Source organism: Polyodon spathula, chromosome 7, assembly GCF_017654505.1.
Source record: "Polyodon spathula isolate WHYD16114869_AA chromosome 7, ASM1765450v1, whole genome shotgun sequence".
Classification (NCBI taxonomy): Eukaryota; Metazoa; Chordata; class Actinopteri; order Acipenseriformes; family Polyodontidae; genus Polyodon; species Polyodon spathula.
In genome coordinates this window covers 17,357,140-17,384,341 of record NC_054540.1, presented here as the reverse complement: position 1 = coordinate 17,384,341, position 27,202 = coordinate 17,357,140, and the positions used below count along the sequence as shown (strand labels likewise).

General features: G+C 36.0%; 1 protein-coding gene across 15 annotated transcripts in view; it reads right to left on the bottom strand.

Moving 5' to 3' along the window:
* The window catches only part of LOC121318265 (CUGBP Elav-like family member 2), a 178,185-nt gene that overhangs the window by 27,316 nt on the left and 123,667 nt on the right, over nt 1-27,202 (bottom strand). For all 15 annotated transcript variants that reach the window (XM_041254750.1, XM_041254755.1, XM_041254745.1 and 12 more), the window contains 4 exons: nt 20,842-20,924; nt 10,979-11,027; nt 6,882-7,016; nt 140-219 (listed from right to left, as the gene is read on the bottom strand). In XM_041254750.1, the coding sequence (XP_041110684.1) occupies nt 140-219; nt 6,882-7,016; nt 10,979-11,027; nt 20,842-20,924 (347 nt within the window). The remainder of the gene's footprint in view (nt 1-139; nt 220-6,881; nt 7,017-10,978; nt 11,028-20,841; nt 20,925-27,202) is intronic.

Here is a 27,202-nt window from a genome sequence, read left to right as displayed (position 1 = left end):
TTTGGTTTCCTCACCATCTTTAATGCCCAGTGATCCTACATTTTAGATAAGGTTATTTGGAATGTGCCAAAAAGGTAGTGGTAACATTTCCCTAACTGATTCCACAAAGAAAACAAAGAAAGGGCAGACAATACAGTACCTCCATGGTCTGAGACTGGTGCATGGCTTTGATTGCATTCTGTGCCATTGACCTTGAAGAAAACGTGACAAACGCACAGCCTGTGGGGACAATGGGAAAGGGAGCAGGAGAGACAAAAAAAAAACAAAAAAAACAACAAGACAAAAGGGTTGGACACTTGTTAAACCAACACAGTCTACGAGAACGGCCACAAGACGACACTGTTCTCAGTAGTACATGAAAAATAAACAACAGCACTAAGTATTCATTCACAGCTCTGACTTGTTATTCTGCCTATTGGTTAACGGTCCAACAGGAACGTGCAAAAAGGAGCTCATTTTTTATTGTCACACACAGAGTCTGGGGGGTTGAAAATGCTGAGCGTATGTTGTACTGGTTACACTTGACAAACAAGTTTCTAGCAACAAATAAGCACGTCTGATTTACATTTCAAGATTTGCGTTTATATGCATTTGTTAATTTCTCTCTTACACTCTTAGTTTAAATGTTTTTCACAACAACACTTTTTTTTAGCAGAGCTAAACATCAGAAATGTACAAATTGTGGTGCAAGGAAGAGTCTGGGTAATTATATCGTAATTTTTGTCCATGCAATGGGATGGTTTACTGCCACACTTAACAGCTCATTAAGGCACTCTATATCTCGTTTCTGTTGTTGTTGCTGTATTGTATGCAATCTCCATAGTTTAACTGGGACACTTCAGTTCTGACAGTAGAATACTCTTATATATAAAAAGAATTACACATACAAATCATTTTAAATCCCCCAGGCTATGCAAGTAAAATGGAAACATGTTGTGGTGTAAGATACATTTATTACTTATATTAGCCTATCTGACATGACTGCTCAGCCAAACATGAAGCTAATGAAACTGGTTAGACTATCAAGTCATGACTGTAGTGGCACTTTACCAAACAGCGGTGAAAGAAAGCAGTGCCCATGGGCTACCTTAGAGCCATAAAAACAAACTTACTGAGTGTGTTCTCAATACACATTACGCAGTAAGAATTCTTCACAAACACCATTCACTTAACAAAAAAAACATCATCTTCTTTCAGAGGCACCTTTGTACTTTTCATCCCAAGTCAATTAAAAACGTGCAGATTTTAAAGCATTTACAATTTACCCACTGAGCAAGAATGCAATAGCCAATACTGTACATTTGGCTCTTAAGGGTCTTTTACGGACCCCAAAGCTCACTGTTTATCTCTAGATGATCCTGTTAAAGACCTCAGAATAGTTAGTTTCCTAAAGAGTTCCCGAAGAGCAGACGCTAGCATCACTGCTTCTGAAAGAGCAGACGCTAGCATCACTGCTTCTGAAAGAGCAGACGCTAGCATCACTGCTTCTGAAAGTGCAGACGCTAGCATCACTGCTTCTGAAAGAGCAGACGCTAGCATCACTGCTTCTGAAAGAGCAGACGCTAGCATCACTGCTTCTGAAAGAGCAGACGCTAGCATCACTGCTTCTGAAAGAGCAGACGCTAGCATCACTGCTTCTGAAAGAGCTCACACAGCTCCCAGCTTCCATCTGCTCTCTAGTAGGATCTATGACTGAGTGGCAGCATCATGTTTCCTTGGTCATTGTGACTAACCACAATGTAATTTTATAGTGTCAAGGCAATGGCTAGGTACTAAATATACTCTTCCAATTACAAGTGACTTATATAACTATTATGCTGGCTACCATTGGCTACAGTCTGCAAATACCTGTAATGCTCTAATCAGTAAAATATTACATTTTTTTTTTTTTTTTTTTTTTTTTAAACAAGAATTAAGGCACTACATATGTTGACCTGTTTTGAACATAAATTTGTTGGCACTTCAGAGAGGATCAACTTGGTCTCCCACAGGGTTATACTTTTAAAAAAAAGCAATTCAAGAAATGTTGGTCTCCAAACAGTATAAACAAATACACTGTAACAAAAAAAACGCACTATTAACATAGAAAGCAATCACTAACAACCCTTTCCAGTCTCTACCTGACCTGTAGAGTACATGGCGCTTTAGTGAATATGGGTTTTGACAGGAGCTGTAAGGGTCTCTGTAAACTGGTAGTAAACAACATAATATTTTTTCTAGTAAAAGTCACATCTCATTTCTAAGGATTCTCTATAATATTTACTTTTATTATTGTGTGAATTGTGAGCTGCCCCACTGACACTCCATAAAGCAATGCTGTTTTGAAGCTTAAGCAATAATACCACACATGTTGTCAATACGTTGTTAAAGTATTTTCAGGTGAAGCCCCGCCTACGATAAGACTGTATGGTCTTGGAAACGTTCAGAACACAGGGCTGGCCTAAGAGCATGAACAGGCATGCTTTTTGTATGGTATGGGAACCATGTTAGAAAACTGGAGAAGGGTCATTCTCCTGTTAAATAACAATACAAAAAAAGACTAACTTTTTATGTAAGCAAGACTGAAAATAGTCTCTGAAAAAACATAGATGACTTTAGAGTTTAAAGTGAAACTTTAATAACCTTGTTTCAGTTTGTTCTGGGACAACAAAAGCATAAGAAAAAAAAATACATCACGATTTGTTTGTTGTCACTTGACTGTAGAATGAACAGCCCCTTAATGAAAGTAGGGCAAGTCCCATGGCACAGCAAATCCACATGTGGTATGAGCCACATTTTATTAAAAGCAGAATCCTTCACCGGTAGACTGATTGGTATTACATTTACATACTATGCAGTAGTGTACAATGTGCTTGTAAAGGGATTTGAACAAGAGCCCTACTTGGGGGCCCCCATTTATCAGTGTCTGGCATAAGTACTGTATACCTTTGGCAAATCCATTTTGAAGAGTGCATTTCACTGCAAGCAGAACTTCTGAAAGATCTTCGCAAGACCTCTGGGAGTGGAGTTAGCTCTTGTGATCTTTTATTCAATTAAATATACATGAAGACAAAATAGTAAGGTCAGAAAGAATCAGAGACTAGAAGGGGGAATGAGACAACCAGGTAAAAGAGGTGGTAGGAGCGGAAAACTGAAAAATCTGATATCAAAATATATATATATATATATATATATTATAGATCTATATCTATATATATATTATATATAATATAGATATTATTATATGTAATACACACACACACACACACACACACACACACACAGTGCCTTGCAAAAGTATTCAGACCCCTGACCAATTCTCTCATATTACTGAATACAAATGGTACATTGAAATTTCGTTCTGTTCGATATTTTATTTTAAAACACTTAAACTCAAAATCAATTATTGTAAGGTGACATTGGTTTTATGTTTGGAAATATTTTTAAGAAAAATAAAAAACTGAAATATCTTGCTTGCATAAGTATTCAACCCCCATATATTAACATTTGGTAGAGCCACCTTTCGCTGCAATAACAGCTTTAAGTCTTTTGGGGTAAGTATGTACCAGCTTTGCACAGTGTCGGACTGATTTTGGCCCATTCTTCTTGGCAGATTTGCTCCCAGTTGTTTGGGTTGGTTGGTCGACGCTTGTGGACCACAATTTTCAAATAGTGCCACAGATTCTCAATGGGATTGAGATCAGGACTTTGACTGGGCCACTGTAGGACATTCACCTTTTTGTTCTTCAGCCACTCCAAATTTGCTTTGGCCTTGTGCTTGGGATCATTGTCCTGCTGAAAGGTGAATTTCCTCCCAAGCTTCAGTTTTTTAGCAGACTGAAGCAGATTCTCTTGCAGTATTTTCCTGTATTTTGCTCCATCCATTCTTCCTTCAATTGTAACAAGATGCCCAGTCCCTGCTGATGAGAAGCATCCCCACAGCATGATGCTGCCACCACCTTACTTCACTGTAGGGATGGTGTGTCTTGAGGCATGGGCAGTGTTAGGTTTGCGCCACACATAGCACTTTGAGTTTTGGCCAAAAAGCTCTATCTTGGTCTCATCTGCCAACAAAACCTTTTCCCACATTGCAGCAGGGTCACTCTCATGCTTTCTGGCAAACTCCAGACGTGCTTTCAGATGGTACTTTTTGAGTAACGGCTTCTTTCTTGCCACCCTCCCATACAGGCCAGTGTTATGCAGAGCTCTTGATATGGTTGACTGGTGCACCATTACTCCACTCCCCGCTACTGAACTCTGTAGCTCCTTCAAAGTGATTGTTGGCCTCTCTGTGGTTTCGCTCACAAGTCTCCTTCTTGTTTGAGCTGAGTTTTGAGGGATGGCATTTTCTTGGCAGTGCCTGGGTGATGTGATGCAGCTTTCACTTGCTCACTGGGATATCCAAACAATTGGATATTATTTTGTACCCTTTCCCTAATCTATGCATTTGTATTACTTTATCTCTAACTTCTGTAGAATACTCTTTGGTCTTCATTTTCCTTCAGATTCACAGCCTTACCAATGATCCTTCAACAGTGGGGTTTTTATCCTGAAAATGTGACAGGAACTTTAATGGTTCACAGGTGGAGGCCAATGGTAAAGTAACTGTGTCCTCGTTAGGGCAAGTTCTTTCATCGGTGCAAACTGGGAGCTTCCACAGCACAGGTGTTGAATACTTAAGCAAGCAAGATATTTCAGTTTTTTATTTTTCTTAAAAATATTTCCCAACATAAAACCAATGTCACCTTACAGTAATTGATTCTGAGTTTCAGTGTTTAAAAATAAAATATCAAACAGAATGAAATTTCAATGTACCATTTGTAATTCAGTAATATGAGAGAATTGGTCAGGGGTCTGAATATTTTTGCAAGGCACTGTGTATATATATATATATATATATATATATATTATATATATATATATATATATATATATATATATATATATATATATGTGTGTGTGTGTGTGTGTGTGTGTGTGTGTGTGTGTGTGTGTATAGACAGATAGACATTTATTAAATAGGTATAATGAGAGAGAGACAGAGAGAGAGAGAAATTGTTGGTGTCTTTGCCCTTTTGATTTCAAATGGACATCTTCTTAATGGGGGGGGGGCAACAACACTACAGGGGTAAATTGTTCTTGTTTTTCTGTACAGCTGCAACCCTTTGCTTCCTTGTACAGATTAATAGAGGGAGTGTGAAGGGTTTCTCAAAGTAATTTCCATGACAGAATCACTGGGAGGCACATTGCATTGTGAGAGAAAGGTATTTCTGAGCACATCTACACAATACCTCTCAACTGAAAGAATACAAGAAGCCAGGTGTGGCAATGGAGACCTTTCTGAAGAGTATCTTAAGCATCTGATAAATGGTATATTAATGGAGAATTGAACATTTTTTTCTTCTTCTTTCTATCTTTTTAAATTTGATTTTATATATACAAATTAAATAGATATTTTTTTTTGTTTTAAATTTCAGAACTTTTTCTTCGCAAATGCAAACTACTGTTAAGTTTCTGAAAGTTATTTTGGAAATAAGCTATTCAATTGATAAATAAAATCTGAATTAATCAATTGCATGTACTACTGAAATAGAAATAGGAAAGTTCTACACAAACCATTGTAACATTTATTTTTATACATCACAAAATTGGTTATAGTGGTTGAACTGGTAAGTTATTACTATACTATAATGCTGTTTTTAGACAAATACATTTTATGCTAAATTTAAAGTGAAAAGGGGAATGGACAAGTAAGAATGTGGATATATTTACATTAGGGATAGTTGCTTATTATTCTTAACACAGTCTACCCCACTTAAGTGTATTTCATTCAAGTCTATATCCTGCTTAAGAGCATTCAATTCCAAAATCATTACCAACGCTACATCATTCTATTTACCCCATTTAAGTGTAATATTATAAATGTATATTCTCGTTTTGCTGTTTAACGGTGATCATTTTTCTACAGCTAACTGTGCAAGTGCATTATGAACAAATGTCAGGTACACAAATGTATTCAATACATTTCACCGCACTGAAATAGCAGCAAAAAAGGAACCTGAAAGAGTTTTCATTAAGAACTATGATATACTAAAATTAACACTGTTAAAAGGTATGCCAATAATGATTTTTGTTCAATTTTCAAGGTGGCTCAAATGACATGTAGATGTGTGAAGAGACTGTGAATGAATACAGTTTTCAGAAAGAATATGGTACCTGCAACATACTGTCAGCATTTAAGTAACAATTATTTACATTTCACTCTTGAAAGTAAAGGGGGATTTTGTGAATGTGCATCATTGTGCAGTGTTTACCATTTTACTGCACATTTAAATAAAATATGTCAAACTGTGTTTTCTTATTTAAGCAAAATTATATATTTTTGGCCTGCATTAAGTGAAGCCTCAAAGAAACAGAAACAGTAAACACCGTAGAATAACGTAGAATAAGTGTATACTCTGTTTAAATGTGAAAAATAGGTTATAATAACATAAAAAAAAAAAAAAAAAAAACCATAATAATATCTTTATTTTTATAAAGCGCCTTTCATAGTGGACCACCATCACAAAGTGTTTTAAACAGGTAGTCTGTGAACTGTGCATTATATGCAGAGTCACTTACAATAGGACACTGATTTAACATCTCATCCGCAGGACGGAGCACAAGGACGTTAAGTGACTTGCTCAGGGTCACACACAGTGGAGTCAGTCAGTCAGTGCCAGAGGTAGATTTTAACCGGTGACCTTCTGGTTACAAGCGCTGGACTTTAACCGCTGGACCACACTGCATTCTAAGTAGGTTAGACTGTATTACGTACAACTTAAAGTCACACAAAGTACTATAGTAACACAGACTACTACAGTCAGCAGCTGCAGAAAGAAATTGAGAGGCTGCAGACTCACCTCGGCTGAGCCCGTCGGGTCCCCGCAGAATTCTGCACTCTTCGATTTGACCGAGCTGGGAAAACATCACTCTGATATCATTCTCATTACACTTCTTTGAAACCATTCCTATGAACAATTTTCTGTCTTCCACGGCTAGAAGACAAAAAATAATGAATGAGTAAAAGGCCATTTCATCTTCTCACTGTGATCAATGCCTCATTACCACATCAAGCCAGGTTTTAGCACATCGGTCTGGCAGGATCCCTACTGAACACAGGACCAGCCCTCTAGGCCTACATTTTTATGTATGAAACACTTGTAATTTTTCCTCTCAGTTTTTATGTCTGAGAAATCTAAAAAACTGATTCCACCCCCTGTCTAAAACAGACCTGGAAGTTAAACATTAAAAACACAGACTGTATACTGGAGTTCTATGCTATGGAAATATTATGCTTCCTTTAAAAAATGACCCCCTTTCCACGACATCCAGGACTATATTATAAACTAGCATGTATCTGACACAACTAAATTCTCTGTAAAACATCCTCAACACATTATCCACTTAGTATTAAAAACATCCCCTTTAACTAGATGTGAAGCTAGAGAGACAAAATAAATACATATAGCATTGTCCATAATTAACCTACCAGGGTTTTACAATATGGAGCTGTGCGGAGTAACATACTGTATGAAAAAGAAAATCTTCTATGCAAGTGAATAGTGAGTCAGACTAAAAGGACCAACCTAGGCTATTCTACCTGTATTTATTACCAGTAATTTGTTTACACTGTACATTCATTTTAAATCATGCAATTTAACAATGACAACATAGGACTATCAGTGTGTCACACTTGTGAATATTATTTTATTGCACACTTGGGAGCACTTAACCCTTGCAGTTATCACCTAATGGCGAGATCCTATTTTTCATTATGCATCTACAACGCTCCCTCGCTATAACACGGGTCTCGGGATACACACAATATGAGCGTTATAACGGGAGAGCGGGGTGGGAGGAGGGGGTGGAGGGCGCTGCAGGACACATAACACACATGTGGCTAAAATACAAAATAAAATAAACTCCCAATCTATAATGCACTTATAGTGAAGCAAAAATGTAACTTTCCGTGAATTAACCATGCAGAAAGCACCACGTAATCAACGCTATATTTTTTAGAAAAAAAAAAATCCCAACATTCCCACTCATGGACCATTTTAATTAGCAGTTATTAAAACTATAAAATAGCCTGGCTAAAGGCAGTCGGGAGTTCAGTTCAAAGCGACAGACAAGCAAACCAAGTGCGAGAAGGAGAGGAGTGGGTCGGGCAAGAAGAGGTAATGGGTTTGACCCAGTTTCGGCTGCCGGAGCGGGGCTGAAGCGTCTCGTCTCCCTGAGAAAGCTCAGCTCCTCTTGCAGCAAAAAACTGAATACATTAGGAAAGATAACCACGTAATAGGCCTAATATTTATTTAGTTATAAAACAAATGCTGGATAAGATGTCTGTGTTGTAAACTGCCAGTGAAGCATTTCTTCAGCTGCTGTATCAAAAGGGAGGACAGAAACCGAAGTTAGACTGAGAAGTTTTTTACAATCTGAACAACACCGGTAGTGTATTTACTGTAGAAATACTGCATGAATCACTAATATAGGGAATTGGGGGACATGCTGTAGAAGCGTTATATCTGAGGATAAATTGAGGATAAACCCTCCCTTATAGCGAGGGAGCACTGTATTAAAGGATCTGCTATAATTTTATACAATAGATGACATCTTCCCTTGTCCTCCAGTTTCTTTTAGATTTGTTCTCTAGTGTAACCTTAATAAGTACTTCTAAATTCAGAAAAAAAAAAAGACAAAAAAAAAAAGATTGACATCATAACTTGATTTTCCAGGGATTTAAGTGCTTAATAAGTGTAGATGCAGTGCTGTGCATATCTGCCCCGAACACTCAATGTGATTCTAATCCAATTCATTGTTAATGAGAAGACTGACAGACTTTACTGTGAGACTAAAAGATACGAAGTCAGTTTCACTCTGGCAAATCAACAGCACAGTGCTTATGTTGTTGTGCAAATTATTAAGTGTTTTAAATGATCATGACCAGGATGTTATTGAGAAGACTACAGTATTTTAAACCATTTTATAAATATATCACACTTGAGAAAGCTTAAAGGGTTTCTACTTCAAATTCAGAAACCATCAGCATAGAATAATAGAAAAGACACTTTGTCTTAATACATTTCAATTTAACACAGGACCTAAATAGCTTCTGCAAGGGCTACCAGCACATTTGTCTTATGCAGAGTAAAATCTAGAGATATTTTTTTAAGTACAAGTTTATAAAATTAAGTTTAAAACAACACTGAATAAAAAATCAAAACATCTTAATATGTATTGTTACACAGAATATTTTCTTCTCTGGTATGTTTTGTTATTTGAATCAGATAAACGTTGTGTGCTTCAGAATGATAGTTGCAAGACTGAGAAATGCTAGTGGATAACTGGAGTTACCTAGCTAGCTAACAGATGGCCACTCAAAGTTTAAAATTAGATCCACTTAATCAAATTTGGATCCAACTCTCTTCAGACCTTGATTTTATCTGACAAGTTTAACACAACTCTTGGATTCCCTTTACTATATTTTGTTTTTCTTCTACCTGTTTGCATTGCATCTTATTTTATTATAATGTTTTTTTTTTTTTTTTTTAAATCAATTTAAATCACCTTTTTAACATTCTTGGTCATGAACAGCAGCCAGGTGTTTAGAAGCATTTCAGTAAATGTGTTTCTGTTGCATGGGCAAGCATTCTGCCTCTCTGCCATCAACACCTTTTGTACTTTAAAGGTCTGTGAAAGACTACATTTAAAATGTGCATTAAAATGGTTTTCTTTGTAGCAACCCTCAAGCAAGGCAAAACTGCCCACAAGTGCAAACAGACCATATCAGCCGATCATGCTGTGAACATGAAACACTTATTGGTCAAAATATGTTCTTTAGCAGCAAATCAGTTACATTCACACACACATTTACCGCCTATCCTTGAGGACTTTCTGGAACATGATTGCATTCAACATATATTGGGTTACCTGGCTGACAAGTGTGGGATCACAAACACAAATCATTAACGGCTGGTTCCACAGACCCTGATTAGAAATACGTTTTTACTGGAAAAAATTAGTTCTAACTGAGGTTTATGAAATAAAAAAAAAAACAACAACATTCAAATAAATCAGAAAGGACTGGAAAAACTATTATGAAATAAAAAATAAAAAATAAAAGTCTTATTCAGATGTTACTCCTATTAAATCCTATGAAATTAAAATGAATATTAGTGAAATAACAAGTTGTTTAAGATTTGTCAAGACTGTATTGGCTGTTCGAACAATTGAATGAAGTCACAAAGATAAGGATCAGTTGTCACTGATGTTGTGCTGGTTTTTAATGTTAATTTTAATTTGGTAACACCCTAGTGTACACTCTGTCAAAGTCACACCTGTATCCAAAGCTGGCTGACTTAATTAACACATTTCTTATGTGTTAATGCTAACATATGGCATTTAATTATAGCTTCTTATTTCAACATTATATATATATATATATATATATATATATATATATATATATATATATATATATATATAACTTTCAGTAACACATTGTCAGTTGCATTACAAGTAAGTTTGTGCTAACTTTCAACATAGTCATAAAAATATGCAAGGATAGTGTTCTATAGGATTGCTGTTGTACCTAATTGCTCATTATTTCTGTGCTGATGGATTTTTACAGAAAGGCTAAAGAGGTATTCTGAGAGGTATCCTACGTCATAATTGATAAGCTACCTTCTGTCAAACACATCTTCAAAATCTGATGCATAATAACCTTAGACTGTCACAGTCTTCTAGTTAGATATGGCATTAGCAACTCTCTATATTCAGTACACCACGAAAAGCCACACTAATTACTGTCTGGCATTTCGAAAACTTTGCAGTCTTAAAATGGAACGGTTACCTTCAGTTATTTGGCATTAAGAAAAAATAAAAAAATACAAGTTTTTATATATATATATTTATGTAATAAAATGCACATTCATTTTTTGAAATAAAGTGTACTTACCATTCGATTTTTCACTATCTGCAGGTTTCATTTGAATGGGATGATGCATCTAAAAAAAAAAACCCACAAGAGTTAAAATAAACCTTCATCATAATAGATGCAATTTATCCTAAAAGCACCATTTTAATCTGGACCCATAAAGTACAAGCAAACTACAGAATTAAAACTGAATAGGCATTTAAAAGGCATCACAAGGAAAGTTTTTTGTATATACTTTACAGTGGTGGTTCTCAATTGATGGAGTGCATCAAACCTTCGAGGGAAGGCATGCTGAGCGTTTGAATAATACAGTCATTTAGTTATAATAAAATAACATTTTACAAACTGAAACATTTTAAAATTTTTATATTCAGTTTTACCGATGATACCTTCTGGAAAACAGCACTTAATAAGACAGAGACCCAATCACAGTCAATTTTGGGTTTAAAAATCAGTTGCAAGTTAAAAAACAAAATGCTAACTTTGGGCATGATTTAAAAAAGATTGATAATCCCTGCTTTGATACAGATTCAAAAACCCTTGCTACTCTGTGATAAAGCCAATAACCTTTCAGAGCACATTCAATAACATGAGAAATGCATGTATTTTTCTTATCAGCAGAGCTTAGACAACAACAAAAATCTGTGACGCTTAATGTAACAAGAACAAAAATGTATGAATGAAATGCGCCTATTTCTTTCAGCCTCTGACCACCTGCAATCTATCTTAATGACTTGCAGCCACCTCATCTAAACAGCCTTCTGCATCTTTGGTGTTGGCTGCCTCTAAATACAGGACACAGCTCATTAAAACCAGAATTCATTCACAGCTCTGAGAATCATGGCAACTCTCTGGTTATAAAAATATCTGGAGCATATGGCCAACTTTCAAGGAGTTGTATGAAACTCGTTAATGTCTAGCTGAATTAAACTTTAAATGCCGCCTTTGATTCTGTAAACCGGTTTAATCCAAGTTTCTTCGAACGCAATCATAAATGCTAATAATCCTTTTAGAATTGAAATGAACTCCTGAACTTGGATTCCCCTCACTGTCCTCTGGTGTAATCTTACTAATTGGTCTCTAGCACCTTTCCCTGGTATGTCACCCTACATGGAAAATGGATGATGCCAATTGTCCATGAATGACAGCCTCATTAATAATGCAGAAGTACTATATGTGTCAGTGGGCACACAAGACATATCGGGGTAGACTTTCAAAAGGTAACTGAGGACGTTAGACAGGTGTAACTCAGCTTTTTAGACGCTTGGACTGAGACATTAGACAGGTGTAACTCAGCTTTTCAGACGTTTGGACTGAGACATTAGACAGGTGTAATTCAGCTTTTCAGACGTTTGGACTGGGACATTAGACAGGTGTAACTCAGCTTTTTAGACATTTGGACTGGGACATTAGACAGGTGTAACTCAGCTTTTTAGACGTTTGGACTGGGGTCTAGTGTAAGAGCGATTTTCTAAAGCTTCTAAATTTCCACGTTCATGTCCTTGGATGCCCTGGCCTGTCCATCGGCGTCTAGTCGGCTTTTAACTTGTTACAATATTTATGTGTGATTTTCAAACATTTAAACTCTGCCTAAACAGTCATTTAGGCGTCTAAAGTTAGACCTGCACCAATGGCGTGTAGAGCACATCTACAAAAAGGTGCCTGCTGCTGTCACTTGCAAGAACACAGTGGAAAGCTAAGAGTGGAAAGAGATGTTGAAAGGAAGAGAATTGACGAGAGGGAGACAGGCGTGTTGTAATGTTTGTGAATATTACTTAAATTTATCTTAAACAAACAGTCAGAATCATGTATTGGTTGCTGAAAAAGAATTTGGTTTGCGTATATATAGTTCATCCCTTATGAAAAAAACCTATAGTATTACTGTAACAGGGCAAGGAGCCCTGTACATTATTTCTTTTTAGAATGCGGTCTCCCCCTCCGCCCCGGTGTTATTTTGTGTTTGTTTATTATGATTTATTGATTATATTGTATTTGTTTAAATGACGGCGTAGCCATGTTTGTTTCGTTGTTTTTATTTAGACGTGTTCTGGCAGAGGTGAGGTAGTAGCTCATCCTCTGCCGGGAATGATTAAACACCTTGTGCAGAAGGTGGCCATCTCACCTGTATATAAACCTGCAGCTCTCTGCATTCAGGGTGGGAGTTCAGAGGAGGAACAGAGGAGAGCGAGAGGAGAGAGAAGAAATTTAAAAATAAAAACATACAGGAACAGTGACAGTGATTTGCCCAGTCTGACCTGGAGTTTATCATTTTCTTTTTGTGTTTGTGATTATTTTGTTTAAATCTTATTTTGCTCTGTGAGCCAGTGTTTTGTTTTTGTTTAAATATTTTATTTATTTTGTGTTTGAAATAAAATGGCGCACGCCAAGTCTTTTTCACTGCAGCACCTTGTGTGTGTTTTGCTTCCTACATCTGGCCTGATGTCCCCACACGCCATCCTGTCACAATTCCTATAAGATTATATAGGATTTCTATAGTGTCCTATAGTATTCCTATAATATCCTATAGTATTTGTTTGTACTACTTCATTCTGTAACCTTGTATAACATGTACTATATAATTCTATAGTATTTCTCTATAGTATGTCCCAATTAACTAAATTTTACTATAAGATTCCTACAGTAAAACTACAAAATTCTTGTCATAAGGGATTGTACGTTAACTTATGTTCCTCAAATTTGCATTTTCTGTGTTTTCTCATCACATTAGTTTTTGGAGTTTACCCAAAATTACATTCATGTTTTTATTACAGGAAACCAACATAAGCTTTGTTCAAGGGTTTTTAGTTTTTGACATTTTGGGAGCATTCATGCATAAAAATGAAGGAGAGTGTGTGTTTGATGTAATAATTTTGCTTTCTACAGTACAGAGGTTTTAAGCATGCAAGGACAGGAATCCATATTTTTGTCATAAAATATTTTCTGTTCAAGAACCAACATTTGAAATACTTGAATGTAGAAATTAAAGCAACTTTTTAAGGTGTGCTAAATAACAGCATACTTTGTATACACTTTAGTAAAATATCCAAATACTGGCTGTGTAAATCACTGAATAAATGACTAACTTCTTTATAAGTCAGAATGTTTTATAAGACATAGTTCAATTTTTTTTCTTAAGACTTAGAATCAGAAATGGTTAAACAAAATTTAACCCTAATCCCGTTGAAAGAGTGAGGAGACACAGGGATAGAGGTGTACAGCATTTTCAACATCTTAAATCTGATTTCCTGCCATTGACCTTTGAAAGTAGTTGTGAGGAAAGCTTTAAAAGAGAAAAAAAATCACCTTCTTCATTAAAAGACAGGGCTTTCTCAGTCAAGTTTCATATAATCTCAGGATATGAAGGATTTAATAAATACCCTTGACATTCTAAGGTTTTATGGAAAATAAAAAAGAACAGATCTTGCAGGTCATATCTAATAATCTTAATAATGTGAATGGTTTACCTCCACAAATCCTTCAAAACATCACGTAGCTTAAAAAAATAATAATAATAATAATAATAATAAAAAAAAATAAAAATAAATAATCTTTAGACAAATGTGTGTGTTTCCAAGTTTGGACCAGTTCTGTATCCAAGCCGGTGCTATATTTTGGCTAAAGTCCAAGCTTCTCAACGCTCTTTCTTTCCCAAATCCAGATTACTGACCCATCACAAAAGAACTGCGAGATAACATTTAAGCTCAGAATCTTGGCCTGCTGTATCAGTTCATCATTTGAACCTGTTGCATTTGTCTTCCTTGGGTGGTCGAACCCTATTCAGCACAACTATCTAAAGATAAAAGCCTGACAAGTCGTAATATGCCAGCACTCCATCTGCAAGTGTCAATAAAAATAAAGACAAGCTGGCAAACTGCTGCCAATTGATATTTTATAAATAATATTAAAACCTTTAGTCCACCCCTCCTTCTCCTTGAACCGTTCATTCTTCAAATGAACCGAGTTACATTTTAAAGAGTATTTGCTATAGCATTTGATCTTTGTTCCTGCAATTACACACATAATTAAAATTACTCGTATAACTAGGACTGTAATGATATTGCTCTGAGGTTTGCTTTGGAAAGCTCCAATAATAAAATGGGCTCCGACTATATTTACCATAGGCTTGATATTCAAACCTGCATAGAGAATATTACCTCCAGGACATATATAAATATAGATATACGAATTGAACAGTACAAATTTCAATTTCCTGTCATTTCATTTTTACCAAGACTTAAGTTCATAAAGCAGACAGTTCGTTTAAACAGGCTATACATATTTACCACCAACTCCAATCCAGTCACTTGAAATCAGTAATTCACTAAAAAAAGGTGTAAAAATGGTTAAACCTAGGTAACTAATTCAGTAGAACTCCCACTGTTTCTCATTGTTGACAATTTCCAATCTCCAGACAGATGCTGACAACTTAAAATTCCCGCACAGAATAACAACACCTTACACACCAGTCCTTTCAAAGACTCCTTCGACCAGGGCTTTGTTTTATCAGAACTGTTTTCACTCCCCTGGAATGTGTTTCAGCAGTTTTTAAGTTAAACTAGGTTTTTCTGATCTTGTATTATCACAGTCAAGTGCAAAATGCCTTGATATTTACAGGCATGGTTATCAGACTTGGAACTATTGTGTCATAGTTGTCATCTAACTATTACCCTGGACTTACTTATTTTTTGTAGAAAATGAAATATGTCTCTTGATGATACTGTTACAGTTTGAGGACATCAGATAGGAGACCTGTTTAGAAATATTTTTCTTCAGTGGATTCCCTGTTGGTTCAGTGGAACCTTTGACCAACTTTAGTACAAAGCTGTGTGGCTGCCTGGCTGAGCTGGTCTCTAAATCCAACAATGAGAGGATATCTAAATGGTGCTTTTCTAACCTTTAATTAAACGTAAAACTTAACAAAAACTTCAACAGCTTTTTTATGTTCTCCCTTTATTTTTAAGCCTGTTAACCTAGCTAATTTAGGCAGGGTCTGAGGTGTATCTTGGTTTTGAACAAACACCCTGCAATGGTTCTTATAGGGATTTTACCTACTACACTGAAAAGTGACTGATTGATCATGTCTGACCCATTTTTCTTTCAAAAGGAGAGAGAAAAGGAGCCCTGGGAGTAACAGAAAAAAATGACACAGGCTAAAGCAATGTTCACAGCTAGAGGGTACTTTAAAAGTACATGTCCTAGAGCGACTCCTCTACCCAAAATCTGAAATACACAGATTGACAGCAGGCTTTCTTTGAGTTACTGTAAGGGGGGCAAAACAAAGGCTGCAAAAGCATTCATGAATTTCAGCTTAAAAACTACATACATTTACCTAGCATGATTAAAAATAAATATAGTCCTAAATATAAAAAACAATTGTATGTACTCATTAAACACATGACGACACAGTACTGTATATACAGTATGGCTTTTTACAGTTCCATTTTTTTTTTTATTATTTATTTTGCATTACAATTTATTTTTGTATGTTTATAATGTAACTACATTTTCATGTTAATCTTCACAAGATAGCACTTGCTGTGTCTCATCTTAATATGTCAGTGAAATATACAGTAAAAAAAGAAATGATTACCTTGGTCAAATGGAAATTTAACTTATAGGTCCTAGTTGTAACAATGAACATGCAGGACTCCCATGTGCAACTTGTCAAGCCAACAAGCTTGGAAAGCATTGATCTTAATTAAAGCAAATTGGTAGAAACAAGATGAATAAGACAATTGCTTCTTCCTTTGTGCTAGTCCAAATGAACACTGGGAAATCCTTCTGCTTGCAGTCTTTGCTGCCCAGAAAACATGTTTGTACTGAGCTTAGCCAATATTTAGGTTTATGCTGTGGTTTTTAAAATATATTCTGTTAAACATATTCCTGGTATGGCAGTTTGTCTCTGGTCTCTTTATGAGAAAGAAGGATTAAACTTAAGCAATAGCTATTGGTATTGTTCTACCATTTACTGCATGTCCTCAAGCCATTACTCTCAGATCTGTAGACTCCAGGCTTAGGCAGCTTACTACAGTTTATCTTCATTTTCATATTCCTTAATAATAAGAAAGTATCAAATGTCCACCGGAAAGGAATCCTTTAACATCATTTAATTAATACTTATAGAAAAAAAAAACATGTTTATAGTCTTGCATGTAAATTTTAAAAGGAATTATAGTTATAACAAAAATTGTTATCTTTAGACTTTTACATTTTAGAAGCAATGAAGGTCAGTGCAGAACGCCCACTGACAGCCTTCACAGTCATGCCCTGTTGTTGCTTTGTGAAGACTTGTCCATACCGAGAGCCTGCATGATCGGCATCTACACAATTAGGCAAGATCGATAGGGATTACTTTGCTGTCTCTGCTAACTCTGGAAACCACTGTAGAACTACAGATGAACCCCCAAATTGCCCAAGATCATTTACTTCACATTCACAAGCAAAATGCTTGTATTGGGCAAGCTGTGTTGGAGATCGCATCCACAGGTAGTGCCTTTTCTGATAGTGTATTCACCTGTTTCACACAAATACCCCAACTGCGTTCATAAATGCTAATCCGGGCTGCATGAGCCTTGGTCCCCATCTAGCTGGCCCCCTGACATTCCCCGCACCGTTGCTGTACTATTCTGTACGTTTGTTTGTTGTTTTCTCGAACGCTCCCTGTAGAAATGCATTCTGACCTGCACCCTCTCTATGCTTTTCTTTTGCATTGTTGTCTGCCCAGTGAAACAAATCAATTACAGTGTTGTACGCATCATGGATAAAAGCAGAACATAAGATTTGATCATTTTCATCAATGGTCTGGCAGGCTGAGCAATGAGCTCAATGTCAAGTACGTGTCGCTTAAAAGCGAGATTAAAGTGGCCAGTACTTGTTTATCAGGTGAAATCTTCATTTCACTTTCAATTAACTTGCTGTACACATTAACATGCTCAGCGTGGTATAGAACTGCTCGAAACCACTGGTTCTGGATACAGAGGCACTTGATCGCGACTGGTCTCCTGTTTTTCTTAAAGAAAAGCTTTGAAGCATTGTTTGCGAGCTGGTTAGCGTTTGAACTTTTTTTTTATTGCAGCAACAAATGTGTCAAAAAAATGTATAGGCCACTGATTGCTAGCCAGACTTACAATGTGTGCATTGCATGCTCTGTGCACCGAATTAGGAAGTAGACCTCTTTATATGTCCAAGTACACAGTATGTCACATCCATAGCCACATTAAGTGTCACGACTCTCACTGCAGTGACTAAATATGGATACTACAGTTGACCAGTGTTTTGTTTTTAATATCAGCTCAGTCTCCCTTCAGCATTTTTATGTCTATCTATATTAAATAAACACCACTTACGTATGTGGTCCAATGTAACATTGCAGTTTGTGCAGAACAATTTTCCACTGTAGGCATGTCATTCTTTGGGATACTGCTGAGCACGATCTAAAGAACTGATATGTTTAGCAGTTTGAGTCTTCAGCGTTTGCAATTTTGCTTTAACTCATGTTGTACAATACTGTAATTGCACAGTCGATAATGTACACCGATATTCATACTTGAATTTCTTCCAGCACAGAACTGAATCTTTGGTTTGGCGCTAATGATGTAAGAACACTGGTGACAGTAATTTCCTTTGCAGTACAGTGTAGCGTGCGATCAACCTGCAGTAAATATGTTTCAAAATAGCGATGTTTAAAAAAATACATCTGAAGACAACAGTAGACTAACTGAGTTGTGTGCAACAGAACAGGCTTGATGCTACATTAAATCCAACAATTATTTTTTTAGGTTGAATCCTAAATAACATTGATGGCGCAAGTTGTTATTATTATTATTATTATTATTATTATTATTATTATTACTACTTCACAATGTACTTCAGAATGACCTTTTGTAATTTTTGCTGATCTTGCTTAATCTGTATTGGTTACAGGTGTATTCGGCGGCATTTTGAATTGATTATTGTGCTGTCTTTTTGCCAAAAACAAATTCAAGTTTGACTGAATTTTGTAATTGTAAATTTTATATTTTTCTGACATCTTTTTTTGGGTTAAGTTAACAATTTAAGCTGTGCTGCTGAAAATAAGAATTTAACAAAAGTTGCAGTTGACATTGCGTAGGCTAAATTTTTTCTCTGCAGTACAGACAGAAGTTACAATACGCAATGTTTCTCAGCAAGTGGTTATAAAAGTTAATGTCAGATTATATATTTTTTAAACAGAAGTGTTTTTACAAGTACAAATGCAAAACGTTATTTTTGTGTGTGACAATGCTGACAATAGAATACCAAGTTATTCTCTGTATTCATTTTCTGAAGTAAATGCGACACGTAAACAATACCTGTTTATTTTTGCAATAAATGCAACATGCAAACAATATCTGTTCATTTTTTAACATCTATAAATTGTAAAACAGTTTAAATATAGGCCCTATGCCTTGTTCTAGTAGTTTACAACAGCTTACCTGCACTATCTATTATTAATGGTAGATAATTATCAGCTATTGGTATCAGCCAGAGAGAGAGAGAGAGAGAATATAATATACAGGTCAGAATATATATTACCACACAATAATATGTCTTGAGTTAGTTTTGAGATGTAGTGCATGAGTGCATGAGACATACTTGAGTGCTAATATATATTCTGACCCACATTATTATTTTATATCTTCTATGTTTCTTACTTTCTAGTTTTGTTTCGTATGTGTAAACTGTTACGTGCTGCTGTAGAAAATGCTGCACTCATAGCTGTGTCTGCGCAGTTTACACTGCTATGCTTTGGAGAGAAATTGGTTCAAAGTCGTCCCTATTTCTTTATTTTTTAAAAACCAACTAGATGAAATTTGAAAAGTGTACGTCTGGGTTTCTTCAGGTAGCTGGTGAAATTCTCGTTTCTCCCACTGAACGCAAAATATGACAGTGAGGTTTATGTCAGTAAGTGTTTTTCTTATTGTACTTTTATTTTCTTGCTCTTTTAAAAACGTTTGTTTAAATTCTTCTGTCATTGGTTTGATTTTTTTTTCTTTTTAATTGTCCATATTCTTGTTTTGAATGTAGCCTATTATTGTCCGTGCTTGTTTTTGATTAAATGAGGCGGCCTTGGACATTAAGAGGCACAAGCAGACACTACACAGTGAAGGTGATGACATTGGTAGGAGTCTGATAAAGTATTAGCCATGTAGCCATGTACTTATAAATGCAAGAGATACCACGATTTATTTTTCCCAGTTTAGGGGTCTGCTGCCATGGTAACACACACACACACACACACACACACACACACACACAACAGATCTTTGAAGACACTGAAAATTACTAATTCCCTTTTTCAATGATACATCATTAATACTGTAAACCAGTAACCCCTGCATTATCCTTTGCACAACCTCAGACAACTTGTGGACAATAGTTATGGCTTGGGGTCATAAAACCAATGAAGCAACATGTTTATTTTTTACTGTTGAACAAGAGATTCGGCTGCAGTTTTACATACTGCGGCTGCTTCTGCTTATGTCCCTCAGGGAGAGAGAAGCACACTCTGCTAGCCACAGAAATTGTTTGGATAACCAAACAAAACTTACTGGTACCTAACCCTCTTTAGACAGATGGACAGGCTACTTACCTTAGACTTATGATTATCGAGAGTTGCCCCAAGCCAGAAATGTGATGCCTAAACTTTCATTTTAAAAGGCACTGGTGCTAAAACGAAGACATCTTACCTTAAAAATGGGGCCCCTGAGGGGAGCTTGCACAAATCCTTTACACTGTGTCTGAAGCACAAGACACTGGATATGCTCAAAAATGTAGCTTTAGGAAAAATACATTAGATAATGTTTTAACTTCTACACACTGGACAGCTAATGATAAAAAATGTGGTTTAAAGTACATATACTCACCCCAGTTAAGGTTTTAATATTATGCAGTGCATTCTGAGCCTCAAGGGCAGCTTTTCTTGTGTAATACGTTACAAAACAGCAGCCTGCAAAGAAAGAGAAAAATAAATTAGAACAAGTATATAGATTGTGTGTGTGTGTGTGAGAGAGAGAGCGAGAGAGAGAGAGAGGAGTGTAAGGAGAGGATATTTGGAAGAATTACATAAATCTAGACATCTGACAATGGCTGAACAATCCCATATGAACTGAAATGTATTCCACCCATTGCTTTTATTTTTTTCATCCTGTTTAATTCAATTGTGTTCACGAATATTAAATCTGTTTACAATAAAATGTTGTGAGAAAAATGTTTTGAGAGTGTTGCAACTATAAAAACATGAAACTGCAATACTTTCAATACTTAAAACTACATTTCCAAAACTTAACTCAGAAAACATTTTTATTTATTTATTTACATCAGACAATACAACTTAACATATAAAGAGCCAGCTGCCCAACATTTCAATATGTTGTACATATCTTTCTCAAGGGAGCCTGTGTTTGAATCACAACACTGGAGGAATTTATAGGTGTTTGATGGCATGACAACTACTTGTTCTAATTCTAATTAAAATGATTTTATATAAACTTATATTTATATTATCATGCAATGCTGGCTCTGAGGATCAGCCTTGATTTGGTCTCCCCAGCGCATCAGCATGCACAACTTTTGAATTAATTTTGTTTATTTAATTATTTTTACCTTTTATATATTTATTGGCATTAATGAGTTCATTTTTTTCTGTTGGGTCCCGCTGGCATAATCTTGTTCAATCTATTTATCCATTTACTTTCTTTTATTCTTCTATGTCGCATTGTCTAGATTTATTTTATTGTCTATTTATTTTATTGTCTAGATTTATTTTATTCTTCTATATGTCGCATTGTCTAATTTTAGCTCTTCTAATACTACAAACTTAACATAATTTATGTCATGTCCTTGAATGGTGAAGTGCTGTACTATTGGTTCATTTATTTTTTTATTTCTAATTAATGAAAAAAAAAATGAAACTGTTGGTATGTTTTCTCTAAAACCTGCTGGATACAATCATCTGCCTTATTCATAGCCTTCCCTCATATAAAACATTCTTAATGTGTGAAAGAAGAGCTTCAACTAAGATTTCCTATTCTTCAATGCTCAGTAATTATGGACATAATAGTGACTGTAATTACATACAAGGGCTACATTATATAATCGTTCAAATAAAAATAGTATCTTAGCAGGTAAATCCAGCTCATGGAAAATTTAAATTAAGGACATAAATAGGTTCCTTGTGTTGTGCATTTGGGAATTCATCTGAGGACTGTGTCAGAATGACAGATCAAGGAATCAGGACCCTGGAAGGCTAAGAGTGTCCAGACCGGCTACGTTCACTGCCTGCTTATTAGTTATACACTTCCTACTTCACAGACAAAACAGGTGGGGAGTTTGCACATGCACGGAAACCTCAAATAAGGAATTCTGGCAGTGATGCAAAAGAAACAACAAGCTAGATTAGATTGGGGGGGGGGGGGGGGGGGGGGTACAGTTTCCATTTTAGGTTGACCTTTTCTGCTGTCATTTAAAATTCTCACTTGGTCTACTGAAAGTGTTTATTTATTTAACATAAGAGAAAAAGACTTCAGTGTGTCATGTGACAATGTTTACAAATGGGTTTCTGTTCACCAATATGATGAATTCAGTGTTGAGAATCATTACGTGGGGGATCAGGCAGGGCAAATTAGAAAGCACAAACATGGTACAATGCATATTATAACTATGTTAAGAATTGTTACGCCCAATTTTAAACAAAGAAGAACATTTTGCTTCACTAAAACAATCCCCTAGAATGAAATGCATGCACACACACACACACACACACACACAAAAGATTCCTCCGTGGCTATTTTCTTTGGCATATTACAAATGCATTCCAGATAATTGGGCACCAGTTCTGGTTTTATAGTCATCTCTCAGTTGTAGTTGGGGAGTTCTTTTGGAAAGAGCACACTCAGTCATTGCAAACCTGAGTAAAAGCACTCTCTATAAAATGTCCTACAACTGGAAAATTGAAGCTCTTTTGACCCAGATTGGTTAAATTCTGCTACAATTCCAAGCCTGTTGGGAGTGCATCACAGAACGAATGTGAACAAGTATGATGTACTGCGACATATCCTCCTCCACTATTATGCAAATTCCAGCTAAAAGTATGACAGATAGGAATTATATCAAGGGCAAAATTGCTCAACTAGGTTTTCAACTCTGTGAATAAGCCAATTATTTTAAAGAATGTTTTGTAATGCATGGTTTTCTAAATTTTGGCCATACTGTTCACTTTAAATATTAGGCTTCCCTTTTAACCAAAATTAATATTTGTTCATTATTTCAGATTTGCAGAATTACTCAACTCAGCAGTCTTACTATAGCAATCTTAAGAGAATCCACCCCCTGTTACAAATATTTCAATAGTTCACAATATGCTTGGCCACCACCTGTGTTTCATAATATTTTGTGCATACTTAAAAAAAAAAAAATAATAATAAAAAAAAAGTAACAAGGGTAACCCCTCTGCAATAAATATATTGTTTCACAGTCATGTCTGTTACAAAGAGCACGGATATCATTAACCACATATTTGGAACATAACTGAATTTACACAAAATATTGTGAATTGGTTCCCTATAAACTAGGCTTGTAACGATAATAATCTAATTATTTATTGATAGTGACCCCACGATAACAAATCGATAATACTTTAATGAAATTGAACATTCCAGGAAATTAAAAACGTCATTCATTCATATATACACACACACTTACTGTCAAGAATGTAATCTGTGCTGTTGCTTCTAAAAGTTATGAGAACATGCGTCTGTAAAGAAATACAGGATGACGATACAGAGATCAAGAGTAACCTGCTTTATTAATGTATTTTATACATATTGTTTTTGGTTTTAAAATCAGTCCCAACTGTAGCCATCTGTCTTGAGCGAAACTAATAATATTTAGCACTACCACAATGTCACGTGCCGCTGTTTCAGAATTTCTTTACCTTTTCGTTTTGAAGCAATCCACTATCCGCAACCTTTTTCGTTTTTGATTGCTGTCTGAGTCTTAATGCCACAGGTTATACATACAGTAATAGTTTGCCACCATTAGAACGCAAAATTATTGTGTTTTTTTTGTATTCATTTTGGATATTTGCAAAATGTTCACTCGCTTAACAATATCAGCTGAGATCTCCTAGGATACAAAGCCCGCCCTGGCTGCCCATATCTACCAATCAGTGAGGAGAGTCCAGAGTGGTTATTTGCTGCTGTTAAGTGTCAATCAATTAATCCTGTCCTGTTTTCTTTTTGAAACTGAAACAAGTGTATAAATCACATCAGGAAACTGGACCGATACAGATAACTTAATTGGATGTAAGTGCATAGTAAAAGAACAGAAAATAGACCGTTTTCACAGTGAAGAATGAATTTCACAGTCTGTGAAATAGGAAGGGCCTTAGTAAATGTACTGTATAAGTGTAACTGAATCCATGTGGGTGAAACACTGCTGTCTGCACTCCAGTATGTGACGCGGTATATAAATTGATTAGGCCTATGCATGTATGAAAGAGATATTCTACCTATCTTGGTTGTGATGTCGGCCGTAAGTCAATTAATAATAAATCCAAATACATACATGAGAGATATTATATAATTATATAAAGTTGTCGCTGTCAAAAGTTCAGTTGCAGGAAAGGGTAGGCTACCTGTAATGTACTGTTTGGGAAAAATGACAATACATTCACTGAAGATAATGCAAACCTAAGTGGCTATGCAAAGTCATGTCAAGTTTTGGTTAAAACATGACAGCAGTGTGAAATGCATCTCTGCAGCCGCGGCACACTGGAAGGGACTGCTGCTTTTGCTAACAAAAGCTGGGCCACATAATTCATAAACTGTAACCAACAGCAAATAAAAAAGAGAGATTGAATTACTTCCATGTGAATAGGCCATAATGTTAATGTAGTTCAAACCTTGTTTTTTTTTTCTCCTTTCCTTAATTTACTGTTTTGTTTACATTGGAAATTTGTCAGATTTTACACAAAACAAGGCAAAGGCTAGTGACGGCAGGAATATGAAAATTGAGGAGTGCTGTATTTAAATGCCAATGTACTTATCAAACGTCTTAAAATATCAGGATTTGTTTGAATGAATTTTTTATGCAATGTGTTATAAAAAGAAGACTTACTTTTCCTTTAAACTGTTACTGAGAAGGATTTCTTTATTTTTTAAACTCGATAATGATCGATAATCGTCGTCAGAATTTGCACGATAATCAATGTCAACATCAGGGTTCGATTTACAACACTTCTATAAACTACAGTTTGAATGTGTTTAAGAAATTGCCTTTAAAACAACGTTAATTTCCTCTAAATACATGGCACTAATATTCATGCATCCAGTAAAAACATGTGAAATATGAAATGATCCTCAAATTAAATGTAGAAAAATATTCGAGCAGTTCACAGGCAATCTGTTTCTTTCATCCACGAATACAAATGCAAATATTTCAAGAAGTGATCACTGTATTTAATCAGGCACCTGAGATATGACGCATCTTTATAAATATGATCAAATATTAACTAATGATTGACCAATCTTCCCAGATGTGACACCATGCTGCAACAATGGAACACAGGGCCACCCCCATCCAGCACCCTCAAATCCCCCCTCCCCCCTCCCAAGAAAATGGACCTTAGCATTGTTTGATCCAGGAACCCTCATTTATTCCAATGCCAAGTGCCAAATGTATTGCCGCCTCTGCTAAGTCTTTCCAGGAGAAATTGGCTGTCAGCTGTAATTCCAAGCAGACAGCACTTCAAGATTTTCTAACTGCTTAAACTTAAAACCTGAATTTTGAACTGTTCCAAAAGAAAAGCTGATCGGGGCTGCCTGATGAATGCATTTCCAACAAATTACAAGGTAGCTTGAAGACGGCTTGCGGGTTGTGCGCACTAATGCTCATTTATACCTTCAGCTTAACAGTGTCACTTAAAAGGGGACAAATTAATATTATCCAAATTCCACCAGAATGACTGACAGGGCTTCTCTCTTTCTGTTTTTCTTTAAGCTTTTGCGGTCCGATGTCGGACCCTGTCCAACATCATCAAGCAGAAGTAAAAGCACAGGTCTCTAGTTGTTTTTTCTCCGGAAAAAGCAGAGAAAACCTTTCAATAGCTGAATAAAGCTGAAAAAAGGGCATATCTGATAGCCCCATGCAATACAGAGATAATACGGACACAAACAAAAGAGATAGTTGCTTCTGCATCCAAAGCTCAAAGAATATTACGGACATTAGCAGAGCTTGTTATGGTAATAAAATAATGACTTGGATTGTATTATTGAGGAGTTTGGTGATAAAACGAGTGATCAGGAGAGGATTTATCAGTATGCACGACTATAAAGAGGTATGTGAAAAATACAGCTAACAAGGGGTGGGGTGGGGCTTGGCTGGAGATGCAGTACTGATGTTGTTTTTCCATGCAATGCATTTTAAACCACTTTTACTCTGAAAAAATATATATTTTAAAAAGTGTGTGAAAATAAATTGGACCTGACGTGCCTGACTAGTGCTGAATAAATGGGCTGCAAAGGGTTAATGCTCTCCTTTTAGGCGATTACAGAACCAGCCATTTTCAAAAAGAGTGCTCCATGAACAACTTGAGACTGTAAAACAGCTAAAAACGTCTGGTGTCAGAAAGCAGTCAGGGAGGACAGAGGCTGAAGCAAGTGGAATGTAAGGTAAGTTGTTACACTTGAAGGAATTAGATCCTGATCAGGAACAGTATGGAGATAGGTAACAAGCAGATGGTAGCAGAACTTGAGCAGTGCAGTGGCCTTTCACCTCTGGGAGGAGACAGGAGACAAAGAAACTGAAACCCCTTCTAATACCAATAGCTATGAAATGGATTTTAGGTGGTCTGAGTGTAAAATGAAAAGTAAGAGGAATTATATCCGTTAGCTTTTACCACCCGATTCCCCAGTGACTTGAAGCTGGCATGTTTCAAGGAAAACCGCCTGAAGCTGCTGAGAATAGTTATTATTTTATGTTTGCTCCTTAAAAGAAAAGTTTTTAAATCTGGTGGTCTGTTGTGAGCCTCTGTAACCATTCTCAAAGTCTTGTTACATTATCAGTCTGTCAAACTTATTTTTTTATGCCCACGCCAGTCAAGCAATGCCTGTGATCTATCTACGGTACAGATACTGTGCTCTGCATCCAAAAAAAAGTATTTAGCTACAAAAACACACACACACACACACACACACACACTGAGTGTACAAAACATTAGGAACAGCT